Raw genomic sequence first — 15,838 nt, 5'->3', positions numbered from 1 at the left:
CTATGATTTTTTCCCCTTTTCCTCTTTTTGTGAATGTGTATGTGTATGCTTCTGTGTGAGATCTTGTCTGTATAGCTTTGCTTCCACCATTTGTCCTAGTGTTCTATCCGTCCATTGTGTTTTTTAAATTTTTTCTTAATAATTAATTTTAATTTAAATAACTCTATTATACTTTACCTTCTTTCAATCTTCTTTTCCTTCCTTCCCTCCTTTAGACAACGAATCATCCCAAATTGAGGAGGTGGACTTGGAGAGGAAGTTTTATGACTTTTTCCCCTTTACCTCTTTTGGTGAGGGTGTATGTGTATGCGTCTGTGTAAGATTTTGTCTCTATAACTTTGCTCCACCATTTGTCCTAAGGTTCTATCCGTCCCTTTTTTTTCTCTAAATAATTATTTTTTAATTCAATAACTTTATTATACTTTATTTTATTTTACTGTATCTTCTTTCTTTCTGTATTTATTCCTTCCTTCCCTCTTTCCTTCCTTCCTTCCTTCCTCCCTCCCTCCCTCCTTTCTTTCCTTCTTGCCTTCTTTCCTTCTTTTCTTCCTTCCCTCGTTCCTTCCTTCCTTCCTTCCCTCCTTTCTTTCTTTCTTTCTTTCTTTCTTCCTACTTCTACTAATTCTCTCTACGTTCTCTCCCTTTTATTCTGAGCCGAGTGGATGAAAGGCTCTTGCTGCTCCAGCCAGGAGTCAGGACTCTGCCTCTGGGTGGCAGAGCCAACTTCAGGACACTGGTCCACAAGAGACCTCCCAGCCCCACATAATATCAAACGGCGAAAATCTCCCAGAGATCTCCATCTCAACACCAGCACCCAGCTTCACTCAACGACCAGCAAGCTACAGTGCTGGACAACCTATGCCAACCATATAGCAAAACAGGAACACAACCCCACCCACTAGCAGAGAGGCTGCCTAAAATCATAATAAGTCCACAGACACCCCAAAACACACCACCAGACGTGGACCTGCCCACTAGAGAGACAAGATCTAGCCTCATACACCACAACACAGGCACTAGTCCCCTCCACCAGGAAGCCTACACAACCCACTGAACCAACCTTAGCCACTGGAGACAGACATCAAAAACAACGGGAGCTACGAACTTGCAGCCTGCAAAAAGGTGAACCCAATCACAGTAAGATAAGCAAAATGAGAAGACAGAAAAACACACAGCAGATGAAGGAGCAAGATAAAAACCCACCAGACCTAACAAATGAAGAGGAAATAGGCAGTCTACCTGAAAAAGAGTTCAGAATAATGATAGTAAAGATGATCCAAAATCTTGGAAATAGAATGGACAAAATGCAAGAAGCAGTTAACAAGGACCTAGAAGAAATAAAGATGAAACAGACAAAATGATGAACAACACAGTAAATGAAATGAAAAATACTCTAGATGGGATCAATAGCAGAATAAAGGAGGCAAAAGAATGGATAAGTGACCTGGAAGATAAAACAGTGGAAATAACTACTGCAGAGCAGAATAAAGAAAAAAGAATGAAAAGAACTGAGGACAGTCTCAGAGACCTCTGGGACAGCATTAAATGCACCAACATTCGAATTATAGGGGTTCCAGAAGAAGAAGAGAAAAAGAAAGGGACTGAAAATATTTGAAGAGATTATAGTTGAAAACTTCCCTAATATGGGAAAGGAAAAAGTTAATGAAGTCCAGGAAGCACAGAGAGTCCCATACAGGATAAATTCAAGGAGAAATACGCCAAGACACATATTAGTCAAACTGTCAAAAACTAAATACAGAGAAAGCATATTAAAAGCAGCAAGGGAAAAACAACAAATAACACACAAGGGAATCCCCATAAGGTTAACAGCTGATCTCTCAGCAGAAACTCTACAAGCCAGAAGGGATTGGCAGGACATACTGAAAGTGATGAAGAAGAAGAACCTGCAACCAAGATTACTCTACCCATCAAGGATCTCATTCAGATTTGATGGAGAAATTAAAACCTTTACAGACAAGCAAAAGCTGAGAGAGTTCAGCCCCACCAAACCAGCTTTACAACAAATGCTAAAGGAACTTCTCTAGACAAAAACACAAAAGAAGGAAAAGTCCTGTAATAACGAACCGAAAACAATTTAGAAAATGGGAATAGGAACATACATATCGGTAATTACCTTAAATGTAAATGGACTAAATGCTCCCACCAAAAGACACAGATTGGCTGAATGGATACAAAAACAAGACCCATATACATGCTATCTACAAGAGACCCACTTCAGACCTAGAGACACATACAGACTGAAAGTAAGGGGATGGAAAAAGATATTCCATGCAAAGGGAAACCAAAAGAAAGCTGGAGTAGCACTTCTCATATCAGACAAAATAGACTTTAAAATAAGGACTATCAGAAGAGACAAAGAAGGACACTACATAATGAACAAGGGATCGATCCAAGAAGAAGATATAACAATTGTAAATATTTATGCACCCAACATAGGAGCACCTCGATACATAAGGCAAAAACTAGCAGCCATAAAAGGGGAAATCGACAGTAACACATTCATAGTTGGGGACTTCAACACCCCACTTTCACCAATGGACAGATCATCCAAAATGAAAATAAATAAGGAAGCACAAGCTTTAAATGATACATTAAACAAGATGGACTTAATTGATAATTATAGGACATTCCATCCAAAAACAACAGAATGCATATTTTTCTCAAGTGCTCATGAAACATTCTCCAGGATAGATCATATCTTGGGTCACAAATCAAGCCTTGGTAAATTTAAGAAAATTGAAAATATATCAAGTATCTTTTCCATCCACAACGCTATCAGACTAGATATCAATTACAGGAAAAGATCTGTAAAAAATACAAACACATGGAGGCTAAACAATACACTACTTAATAATGAAGTGATCACTGAAGACATCAAAGCGGAAATTAAAAAGTACCTAGAAACAAATGATGATGGAGACACGAGGACCCAAAACCTATGGGATGCAGCAAAAGCAGTTCTAAGAGGGAAGTTTATAGCAATACAATCCTTCCTTAAGAAACAGGAAACATCTTGAATAAACAACCTAAACTTGCACCTAAACAATTAGAGAAAGAAGGACAAAAAAGCCCCAAAGTTAGCAGAAGGAAAGAAATCATAAAAATCAGATCAGAAATAAATGAAAAAGGAATGAAGGAAATGATAACAAAGATCAATAAAACTAAAAGCTGGTTCGTTGAGAAGATAAACGAAATTGATAAACCATTAGTCAGACTCATCAAGAAAAAAAGGGAGAAGACTCAAATCAATAGAATTAGAAATGTAAAAGGAGAAGTAACAACTGACACTGCAGAAATATAAAAGATCATGAGGGATTACTACAAGCAACTCTATGCCAATAAAATGGACAATCTGGAAGAAATGGACAAATTCTTAGAAATGCACAACCTGCCAAGACAAAATCAGGAAAAAATAGAAAATATGAACAGACCAGTCACAAGCACTGAAATTGAAACTGTGATTAAAAATCTTCCAATAAAACAAAGCTCAGGACCAGATGGCTTCACAGGTGAATTCTATCAAACATTTAGAGAAGAGCTAACACCTATCCTTCTCTAGCTCACCCAAAATATAGCAGAGGGAGGAACACTCTCAAACTCATTCTATGAGGCCACCATCACTTTGATACCAAAACCAGACAAGGAAGTCACAAAGAAAGAAAACTACAGGCCAATATCACTGATGAACATAGACGCAAATATCCTCAACAAAATACTAGCAAACAGAATCCAACAGCACATTAAAAGGATCATACACCATGATCAAGTGGGGGTTATTGCAGGGATGCAAAGATTCCTCAATATATGCAAATCAATTAATGTGATATACAATATTAACAAATTGAAAGAGAAAAGCATATGATCATCTCAACAGATGCAGAGAAAGCTTTCTACAAAATTCAACACCCATTTATGATGAAAAACCTCCAGAAAGTAGGCATAGAGGAATCTATCCTCAACATAATGAAGGCCATATATTACAAACCCACAGCCAACATCGTCCTCAATGGTGAAAAACTGAAAGCATTTCCACTAAGATCAGGAACAAGATAAGGTTGCCCACTCTCACCACTCTTATTCAACATAGTTTTGGAAGTTTTAGCCACAACAATCAGAGAAGAAAAATAAATAAATGGAATTCAAATTGGAAAAGAAGAAGTAAAGCTGTCACTCTTTGCAGATGACATGGTGCTATACATAGAGAATCCTAATACGCTACCATAAAACTACAGAGCTAATCAATGAATTTGGTAAAGTAGCAGGATACAAAATTAATGCACAGAAATCTCTGGCATTCCTATATACTAATGATGAAAAATCTGAAAGTGAAATCAAGAAAACACTCCCATTTACCATTGCAACAAAAAGAATAAAATATCTAGGAATAAACCTACCTAAGGAGACAAAAGACCTGTATGCAGAAAATTATAAGACACTGATGAAAGAAATTAAAGATGATACAAACAGATGGAGAGATATACCATGTTCTTGGATTGGAAGAATCAACATTGTGAAAATGACTCTACTTCCCAAAGCAATCTATAGATTCAATGCAATCCCTATCAAACTACCACTGGCATTTTTCACAGAACTAGAACAAAAAATTTCACAATTTGTATGGAAACACAAAAGACCCCGAATAGCCAAAGCAATCTTGAGAACAAAAAATGGAGCTGGAGGAATCAGGCTCCCTGACTTCAGACTATACTACAAAGCTACAGTAATCAAGACAGTATGGTACTGGCACAAAAACAGAAAGATAGATCAATGGAACAGGATAGAAAGCCCAGAGATAAACCCACGCACATATGGTTATCTTATCTTTGATAAAGTTGGCAGGAATGTACATTGGAGAATGGACAGCCTCTTCAGTAAGTGGTGCTGAGAAAACTGGACAGGTACATGTAAAAGTATGAGATTAGATCACTCCCTAACACCATACACAAAAATAAGCTCAAAATGGATTAAAGACCTAAATGTAAGGCCAGAAACTATCAAACTCTTAGAGTAAAATATAGGCAGAACACTCTATGACATAAAACACAGCAAGGTCTTTTTTCACTCACCTCCTAGAGAAATGGAAATAAAAACAAAAATAAACAAATGGGACCTAATGAAACTTCAAAGCTTTTGCACAGCAAAGGAAACCATAAACAAGACCAAAAGACAACCGTCAGACTGGGAGAAAATATTTACCAATGAAGCAACTGACAAAGGATTAATCTCCAAAATTTATAAGCAGCTCAATAACAAGAAAACAAACAACCTAATCCAAAAATGAGCAGACCTAAATAGACATTTCTCCAAAGAAGATATACAGACTGCCAACAAACACATGAAAGAATTCTCGACATCTTTAATCATTAGAGAAATGCAAATCAAAACTACAATGAGATACCATCTCACACCAGTCAGAATGGCCATCATCAAAAAAATCTAGAAACAATAAGTGCTGGAGTGGGTGTGGAGAAAAGGGAACACTCTTGCACTGCTGGTGGGAATGTGAATTGGTACAGGCACTATGGACAACAGTATGGGGTTCCTTACAAAACTACAAATAGAACTACCATATGACCCAGCAATCCCACTACTGGGCATATACCGTGAGAAAACCATAATTCAAAAAGAGTCATGTACCAAAATGTTCATTGCAGCTCTATTTACAATAGCCCGGAGATGGAAACAACCTAAGTGTCCATCATCAGATGAATGGATAAAGAAGATGTGGCACATATATACAATGGAATATTACTCAGCCATAAAAAGAAACAAAATTGAGCTATTTGTAATGAGGTGGATAGACCTAGAGTCTGTCACACAGAGTGAAGTCAGTCAGAAAGGGAAAGACAAATACCGTATGCTAACACATATATATGGAATTTAAGAAAAAAAAAGTCATGAAGAACCTAGGGGTAAGACAGGAATAAAGACACAGACCTACTAGAGAATGGACTTGAGGATATGGGAGGGGGAAAGACAAGCTGTGACAAAGCAAGAGAAAGGCATGGACATATATACAGTACCAAATATAAGGTAGATACCTAGTGGGAAGCAGCTGCATAGCACAGGAAAATCAGCTAGGTGCTTTGTGACTGCCTGGAGGGGTGGGATAGGGAGTGTGGGAGGGAGGGAGATGCAAAACGGAAGAGATATGGGAACATATGTATTTGTATAACTGATTCACTTTGTTATAAAGAAGAAACTAACACACGATTGTAAAGCAATTATACTCTAATAAAGATGTAAAAAAAAAAAAAGAAACCAGGGAATGAATGTGCAGGTAAGAATTAACCATAATGCATATTTTACATTAATTCATAAAATATAATATGTAGCAGGTGTCAATGTGATATATTCATATTCAAGTATAAATATTATTATATGGTTGTTAAATGAAGCAGAGTTTAACCTCACCATGCATTATCTCTAATTTTACCTTTATTCTGAGAGAATGAGAATAAGTTCTGTACCTGCTTATGCTCAGGGGAAATCAAGTCTATGCATTGAGATGTAAACAATCCAAACTCATTAAGAGCAGGTTGGGGAGGGTTTACACAAAGTCTAGTTTAAATACTGAAAACTGAAATAAATTTTTAGAAACCATGAAAAAAAAATACACAAAAAACATTTAAAAAGGACCTAGAAGACCTAAAGAGCAAGCAAACAGTGATGAACAACACAATAAATGAAATTAAAAATTCTCTATAAGGAATCAATAGCAGAAAAACTGAGGCAGAAGAATGGATAAGGGACCTGGAAGATAAAATAGTGGAAATGACCACTGCAGAGCAGGATAAAGAAAAAAGGATGAAAAGAATTGAGGACAGTCTCAGAGACTTCTGGGACAACATCAAACACACCAACATTCGAATTATAGGGGTTCCAAAAGAAGAAGAGAGAAAAAAAGGCACTGAGAAAATATTTGAGATTATACTTGAAAACTTCCCTAATATGGGAAAGGAAATAGTCAATCAAGTCCACAAGCACAGAGAGTCCCATACAGGATAAATCCAAGGTGAAACTCGTCAAGACACATATTAGTCAAACTATCAAAAATTAAATACAAAAAAAAAATAAACGCAGCAAGGGAAAAGCAACAAATAACATACAAGGGATCCCTATATGGTTAACATCTGATCTTTCATCAGAAACTCTACAAGCCCGAAGGGAGTGGCAGGACATATTTAAAGTGATAAAAGGGAAAAACATGCAACCAAGATTACTCTCCCCAGCAAGGATCTCATTCAGATTCAACAGGAAATTAAAACCTTACAGACAAGCAAAAGTTAAGAGAATTCAGCACCACCAAACCAGTTCTACAACAAATGCTAAAGCAACTTCTCTAGGCAGGAAACACAAGAGAAGGAAAAGACCTACAGAAACAAACACAAAACAATTAAGAAAATGTTAATAGAAACATATATATCAATAATTACCTTAAACGTAAATGGGTTAAATGATCCAACCAAAAGACACACACTGGATGAATGGATACAAAGAAAAGACCTGTGCATATGCTGTCTACAAGAGAACTACTTCAGACTTAGGGACAAATATAGACTGAAAATGAGGGGATGGAAAAAGATATTCCATGCAAATGGAAATCAAAAGAAAGCTGGAGTATCAATTCTCATATCAGATGAAATAGAATTTAAAATAAAGACTATTGCAAGCGACAAAGAAGGACACTACATAATGATCAAGGGATCAATCCAAGAAGAAGATATAACAATGGTAAATATTTATGCACCCAACATAGAAGCACCTCAATGCATAAGGCTAATACTAACAGCCATAAAAGGGGAAATTGACAGTAACACAATCAGAGTAGGGGACATTAACACCCCACTTTCACCAATGGACAGATCATCCAAATGAATCTAAATAAGGAAACACAGGCTTTAAATGATACACTAGACAAGGTGGACTTAATTGATTTTATAGGACATTCCATCCAAAAACAACAGAATACACATTTTTCTCAAGTGCTCATGGAACATTCTCTGGGATAGATCATATCTTGGGTCACAAATGAAGCCTTGATAAATTTACGAAACTTGAAATTGTATCAAGTATCTTTTCCAACCACAACGCTATGAAACTAGATATCCATTACAGGAAAGAATCTGTAAAAAATTCAAACACATGGAGGCTACACAATATGCTACTAAATAACCAAGAGATCACTTGAAGAAACCAAAGAGGAAATCAAAAAATACCTAAAAACAGATGAAAATGACAACACAGTAACCCAAAACCTATGGGATGCAGCAAAAGCAATTCTAAGAGGGAAGTTTATAGCAATAAAAACCTACCTCAAGAAATGAGAAAAATCTCAAAGAAACAACCCAACCTTACACCAAAAGCAATTACTGAAAGAACAGCAAAAACAACAAAAAAACAACCCAAAGTTAGCAGAAGGAAAGAAATCATAAAGATCAGATCAGAAATAAATGATAAACAAATTAAGAAAATGATAGCAAAGATCAATAAAACTAAAAGCTGGTTCTTTGAGAAGACAAACAAAACTGAAAAACCACTAGTAAGACTCATCAAGAAAAAAAGGGAGAAGACAAAAATTAACAGAATTAGAAATGACACTGGAGAAATAACAACAGACACTGCAGAAATACAAAGGATCATGAGAGATTAACACAAGCAGTTATATGCCAAAAAATATGGACAACCTGGAAGAAATGGACAAATTCCTAGAAAAGCACAACCTCCCGAGCCTGAACCAGGAAGAAATAGAAAATATAAACAGACCAATCACAAGCACTGAAATTGAAACTGTGATTACATATCTTCCAACAAAAGCCAAGGACCAGATGGCTTCAAAGGCAACTTCTATCAAACATTTAGAGAAGAGCTAACACCTATCTTTCTCAAACGCTTCCAAAATATAGAAGAGGGAGGAACACTCCCAAATTCATTCTATGAGGCCACCATCACCCTGATACCAAAACCAGACAAAGATGTCACAAACAAAGAAAGAAAACTACAGGCCAATATCACTGATGAACATAGATGCACAAATCCTCAACAAAATACTAGCAAACAGAATCCAACAGTACATTAAAAGTATCATACATGATGATCAAGTAGGGTTTATCCCAAGCATGCAAGGATTCTTCAATATATGCAAATCAATCAATGTGAAACACCATATTAAAAAATTGAAGGATAAAAACCATATGATCATCTCAATAGATGCAAAAAAGTTTTTGACAAAATTCAACAACATTTAAGATAAAAATCCTCCAGAAAGTAGTCAGAGAGAAAACTTACCTCAACATAATAAAGGCCATATATGACAAACCCACAGCCAACATAGTTCTCAATGGTGAAAAACTGAAACCATTTCCACTAAGATCAGGAACAAGACAAGGTTTCCCACTATCACCACTATTATTCAACATAGTTTTGGAAGTTTTAGCCACAGAAATCAGACAAGAAAATAAATAAAATGAATTCAAATCAGAAAAGAAGAAGTAAAGCTGTTACTCTTTGCAGATGACATGATACTATACACAGACAGTCCTAAAGACTCTACCAGAAAACCACTAGAGCTAATCAATGAATTTGGTAAAGTAGCAGGATACAGAATTAATGCACAGAAATCTCTTGCATTCCTATACACTAATGATAAAAACTCTGAAAGAGAAATTAAGGAAACACTCTCATTTACCATTGCAACAAAAAGAATAAAATACCTAGGAATAAACCTACCTAAGAAGACAAAAGACCTGTATGCAGAAAATTATAAGACACTGATGAAAGAAATTAAAGACGATACAAACAGATGGAGAGATATACCATGTTCTTGGATTGGAAGAATCAAAATTGTGAAAATGACTAAACTACCCAAAGCAATCTACAGATTCAGTGCAATCCCTATCAAACTACCAATGGCATTTTTCATAGAACTAGAACAAAAATTTTCACAAATTGTATGGAAACCAAAAAGAGCCCAAATAGCTAAAGTAATCTTGAGAAAGAAAAATAGAGCTGGAGGAGTCAAGCTCCCAGACTTCAGACTATACTACAAAGTTACAGTAATGAAGACAGTATGGTACTGGCACAAAAACAGAAATATAGATCAATCGAACAGGATAGAAAGCCAAGAGGTAAACCCCCACACATATGGTCACCTTATGTTTGATAAAGGAGGCAAGAATATACAATGGAGAAAAGACAGCCTCTTAAGTAAGTGTGCTGGGAAAACTGGACAGCTACATGTAAAAGAATGAAATTAGAACACTCCCTAACATGATGCACAAAAATAAAATGGATTAAAGACCTAAATGTAAGGCCAGACACTATAAAACTCTTAGAGGAAAACATAGGCAGAACACTCTATGACATAAATCACAGCAAGACCCTTTTTGACCCACTTCCTGGAGAAATGGAAATAAAAAGAAAAATAAACAAATGGGACGTAATGAATGTAAAAGATTTGTATAACAAAGGAAGCCATAAACAAGACGAAAAGACAGGCCTCAGAATGGGAGAATATATTTGCAAATGAAGCAACTGACAAAGGATTAATCTCCTAAATATACAGGCAGCTCATGCAGCTCAATATGAAAAAAACAAACAACCCAATCCAAAAATGGGCAGAAGACCTAAATAGACATTTCTCCAAAGAAGATATACAGATTGCCAACAAACACATGAAAGGATGCTCAACATCACTAATCCTTAGAGAAATGCAAATCAAAACTACAGTGAAGTATCACCTCACACCGGTCAGAATGGCCATCATCAACAAATCTACAAACAATAAATGCTGGAGAGGAAACCAGCAAGGAACACTCTTGCACTGTTGGTGGAGAACAGTATGGAGGTTCCTTAAAAATCTAAAAGTAGAACTACCATACGACCCAGCAATTCCACTACTGGGCACATACCCTGAGAAAACCATAATTCAAAAAGAGTCATGGACCACAATGTTCACTGCAGCTCTATTTACAATAGCCAGGACATGGAAGCAACCTAAGTGTCCATCGACAGGTGAATGGATAAAGAAGATGTGGCACATATATACAATGCAATATTACTGAGCCATAAAAATATACGAAATTGAGTTATTTGTAATGAGGTGGATGGACCTAGAGACTGTCATACAGAGTGAAGTAAGTCAGAAAGAGAAAAACAAATACCGTATGCTAACCCATATATATGGAATCTGAAAAAAAAAAAGGGTCTTAAGAACCTAGAGTTAGGACAGGAATAAAGATGCAGACATAGAGAATGGATTTGAGGACACAGGGAGGGGGAAGAGTAAGCTGGGACGAAGTCAGAGAATAGCATTGACATATATACACTATCAAATGTCAATTAGATAGCTAGTGGGAAGCAGCCCCATAGCACAGGGAGATCAGCTCGGTGCTTTGTGATCACCTAGAAGGGTGGGATAGGGAGGGTGGGAGGGAGGGAGACACAAGAGGGAGGGGATATGGGGATATAAGTCTACATATAGCTGATTCACTTTGTTATATAGAAGAAACTACCAGAACATTTTAAAGCAATGATACTCCAATAAAGACATTAAAAAAAAGAGTTTAGGACAACTATATTTACATCTTCCATGTAATCTCCATATAATCGTGTCTTTTCCTGCAGGTTACATTTTGAAAATCTTGCAGCTCTGGTAATTAGCGAATTCTCAACTAGATGTGTGGTCTTCCTGTATCCATTTGTGACTGGTCGGCTTCTGTGATGCTGGTCCAATAAATTCTCCACCATGGGTAAATAAATTAATTCCTTCTGCTTCTCACTCCAAAATAAGATATGTATATTTATGTAGATGGAAGGAGCTCGTTGCAATCAATCTTAGAGTGAATCTGAGAATGCCTGCTATCTTTTTCAGGCTCCCCCCTTGCTATTCCATTACCACTCAACCCTGCCTATGGTGCCCTAAGTTAAATGCGGAATATGGTATACAACCTATAAAGTTAGAACTTCCTAAGTAATTTCCTCTGGATTTGATGAACATTCATCCTGCCATTTTTGACATTAAATTCTAGAAGCTTACTTTTATTTGCATAAATGTGTTCCTTTAATTTCATCTTAAAGTTGGAGATTCGTACATAAAATCAACTTTGTATGGTACACTGATATTACTTCAAAATTAGTAGTCAGTAAATGGATAATTACAAATCTATTTATCTCATTGGAGTTAATTAACATATTAGCCAAAAAAGAACAATAAGATATAGATTTTGTTATTTTTTTTAAATTTTATTTCTTCAGTTAGGAGTTTTCTTAAAATGAAATTGGAATATCACAAAATTCTTCTGGAGGCCTTCAAAATCTTTGTAAATATGAACACGTGCCAGTTGTAACTGACAAAAAATTATAATCTTATCTATATATATATATGATCAGGTAAGAGATAATGAATTAAATGCATATGGCATATTAGTGGAAAAACTAAATATCAGTGGTCTCAGAATTTTTACTTTCAACCTAATTCTTAAATATTTTTTCCTGAAAAAATTTAATAAATTTTGCTCTCATTTGAATATTTATTCCAGTAAAATGAAGATTCACATATTCTACCTTTTTTCTGTCTCTTTTTAATGATTCCAGTAAGGTGCTTCTTTAATGATTCAACAACATGCCCTTCATTTTTTATATTCCGAATAAATGGGTGATGAAGCATGTTTGCAGAAGTAGGACGAAATAAGAAATTTTTTATCATGCACTTTTCCATGAAATTATGGAACTTGCGGGACCTAAAAGAAATGAGTCAAAGAGATAAAAGAGCATTCTCAGGCCTGCCACACCTCCTCCCACCTCCACCCACATGCCACTCTGAAGGTTGTATTTTTGAAGAGAGTTGTCTCTATCTATTAATAGTCTTTTCAATAGCCAAATATTCTGCAGCTTGACAATATACATTACACAGCAATGCCATTCAAACCTCTGAAGAGGCCAGAGTCAATGGCATTTTCTACCCAAATAATAGTAGAAACTTCAATGAGTTCGGAAGTATGTACATGATAAAAAGTCAAGTGGTGTGAAGGCAATTAAGTGGTTGATGTGACTTATGTAGAGCATGAGACTAGATTGGTCATCCCACAGTAGTCATACTTTGAAGCCTGAGTGTTTCACTTGACTATATGCACTTTAAGCTATAAAGGTGCCAATGTAATGATCCAGAAAAGGGTGTTAATAGTACCATGACTAATTAATCTTATAAAATGGCCCACAGAAACAGATGTGACCAGAAAGCCTGAATCTGTGGGAAGGGTTAAATTTAATCACAAGGAAGAATGTCTGCAATCAAATCGTAGTAACCACTTCTACCAGGAAAGCAATAAATACTAAGAACAAGCAAGAGCTTCAGGTACTAGATCAAAAAGCTTCAGGAAGAAAGATTCCCAAGTTTAGTTGGGCTGTAGCACGCTGAGAGAACAAGTCCTCTTTTCTAGGTCTTTGGATGTTTAGTTTAATGGGTCAAACGACTGAGCTATATATCACAATCACTGACTGCCTATCTGAGCTCAGTGAGAAACTTCTCAAATGGCTTCCATTAGTCCATCCCATTACTGAAGAAATAACTGAATATGTCACTAATGCCAAGACAGTAATGTCATCACAGTATACTACAGAGAGTATTATTTCTGATTGGCTAGCTAGCTCTTAATGAACACTAGTCATTTAGACTCCCTTACTTAAGGTATTGGTTTTTAGGAAATATTGTCCAATAAGGATGTTGAAGCAGGACTGACCAAATGAATTCTTTGCTACATAAAAATGTCAGGTTAATGTGTTTAAGAGATTAAGTCATTCATCTTTACCATCCGCTGGATTTGACTTTGGGAGCAGATTCTCGCAAAATAACGAATAGGGCTTCCAAAGGCTGAAGGTTACACAGGGCTGCAAAGTAAAATAGATAAGCTTAGAATGAGTAATAAGGGTAACTACAGAACACACTTCTTATTCCAGAGGGGATTCTCAGTATTCTTTCACATATCATGTTGAATAGATACTAAGGAATAGATACAAAAGAATGTAGTTAGAGGAAAGATGATTTTAACGCAAACAGTCCATTATATAAGATCCTAAATCTTCACTATTGCCAGGTGTGACAAATAATAATAAATTACACTAGATAAAAATTTTGAAATGTGTGATTGATAATTTATATCTAGAGAAGTAAACAATACAGGTGGAAACAAGCACTCTTCTGTGTTTTTGTACTGCAGGTACCTACAGCTGTAAAATTGGAATATGTAATTATAGGCTGAAAAAGTCAACCAGACTAATAACTATTTGTAATAATATATAAACAATGATTTAGTAGTCTAAAAAGAGGAGAATAATCTGTTTTGGAAGCTGACAGTCCTAGGAAAAGAAGTAGATAGAGTAACTATTAAGAACACACCCTCTAAAGTAAGATCATCTGTGTTCAAATCCTAATTCTACCTTTGTGACCATGGTCAAATTACTTAACCTCTCTGTGCCTTGGTTTCTTCATCTTAAAAACTGGAAATATATCAAGAATTCCTTCAAAGAGTTGCTATAAGGATTAAATGGCAACCTACATATAAAAGTGTCTGGCACAGAGTAAGCACTTAATAAATATTAGCTGTTGATATTATAAGATTTTAACTATCTGGCACCTCAATTCTGTGCCAAATTACTAGACTTTCATTCTCTTTTTTTAGACACACAGCCATACAAAGAAAAGCCTATTCCAATATGTGGTATATAATTTCATTACCTCATTGGCTTGGGAATTCTGGGATTTTCTGTAAGTGTTTAAATATGTGTCTCACTTCACTTATTTCCTCTTGTGTTTTGATTAAAGAAAACAGGCAGTGCAATAATTCCCCAAAGGAAAGCCATAGTGTAAATTTCATCTAACATTAGAAGTGTGCCATTCATCTGAGGACATTTTGATATTAATGACTCTTTAGAGGCATCCTTCCTCTCCCAAAATACATCTCCAGAGAAACTACAATGTCGAACTGGCCTCTCATAGTAGTAGAAAGAAACTCCCCAGGGTAATTTCATGAGAGTAATATAAAGGCAACTGTTCAAAGGTCAAACTTTTGTTTCAATTACATGAGTATAAATTAATAGAAGGTGCAGGTATATAATTGAGGGCAAAATTAGCCCCCAGCTCAAAACATCTGGATAATATTTGATTCTCTTCATTCCTTTATTGTGTCCAATCAATCACCAGAATCTGTCCTTTAAACATATTGTAAGTAAATTTTTACAATATTAAGCAGTTGTCATTGATTAACATCTGAGCATCTCAGTTAACTAACAACATCTTCAGTGTCAAGAGTTAGGGCATAGGCTGGGTAAGTTTTCATGAAAGGAAAGGAGAAGTCCACAAATGAATGAGGCATAGGGTGGGTACAAGAACTATGTCAAACAGCAATTGTGGAGGTTTCCTATATTGTTTAATTTTAGGAATTCCAGTTAATGTCCCCTTCACCCCATATATCCTAATGTTGCCTAAATTTTCACCATTAGAAACTCATTCCTTTGAAGTAGTAAATCTACTTTAAAAATACATATCTTGATAGATTAGAAACATTAAACTGGGTGTAGTTTGAATTATTTTAAATAACGTGGTTTAACACCTACAATATGTTGAGATCCAAAGGAATCTTCTGAATACTGAAGAAATGGGTCTCCTGATGGGACAGGGGTAAAGACACTCAGGTAAAGATTGATCTGGGGTGTAAGGGAAGGACACTACAAGGAATAGAAGTAGGACTATAAACAAGCATGTCTGATAGTATTACAAACAATCTCTACAACACCAAGGAGAATGCTAACATAGGGAAAG

General features: G+C 35.9%; 1 protein-coding gene across 1 annotated transcript in view; it reads right to left on the bottom strand.

The window, feature by feature from the left end:
* NRK (Nik related kinase) overlaps nucleotides 1–15,838 on the bottom strand; it is a 167,577-nt gene that overhangs the window by 50,937 nt on the left and 100,802 nt on the right. Inside the window, exons 10-11 of the mRNA XM_007462428.1 lie at nucleotides 13,830–13,908; nucleotides 12,586–12,761 (exon numbers count right to left, since the gene is read on the bottom strand). Of these exons, the coding sequence (XP_007462490.1) occupies nucleotides 12,586–12,761; nucleotides 13,830–13,908 (255 nt within the window). The remainder of the gene's footprint in view (nucleotides 1–12,585; nucleotides 12,762–13,829; nucleotides 13,909–15,838) is intronic.

The sequence above is a fragment of the Lipotes vexillifer genome, unplaced genomic scaffold, assembly GCF_000442215.2.
Source record: "Lipotes vexillifer unplaced genomic scaffold, Lipotes_vexillifer_v1.1 scaffold345, whole genome shotgun sequence".
NCBI lineage: Eukaryota > Metazoa > Chordata > Mammalia > Artiodactyla > Lipotidae > Lipotes > Lipotes vexillifer.
The sequence above is the reverse complement of the archived record's forward strand: the minus strand, read 5'-3'. Positions and strand labels throughout refer to the sequence as shown.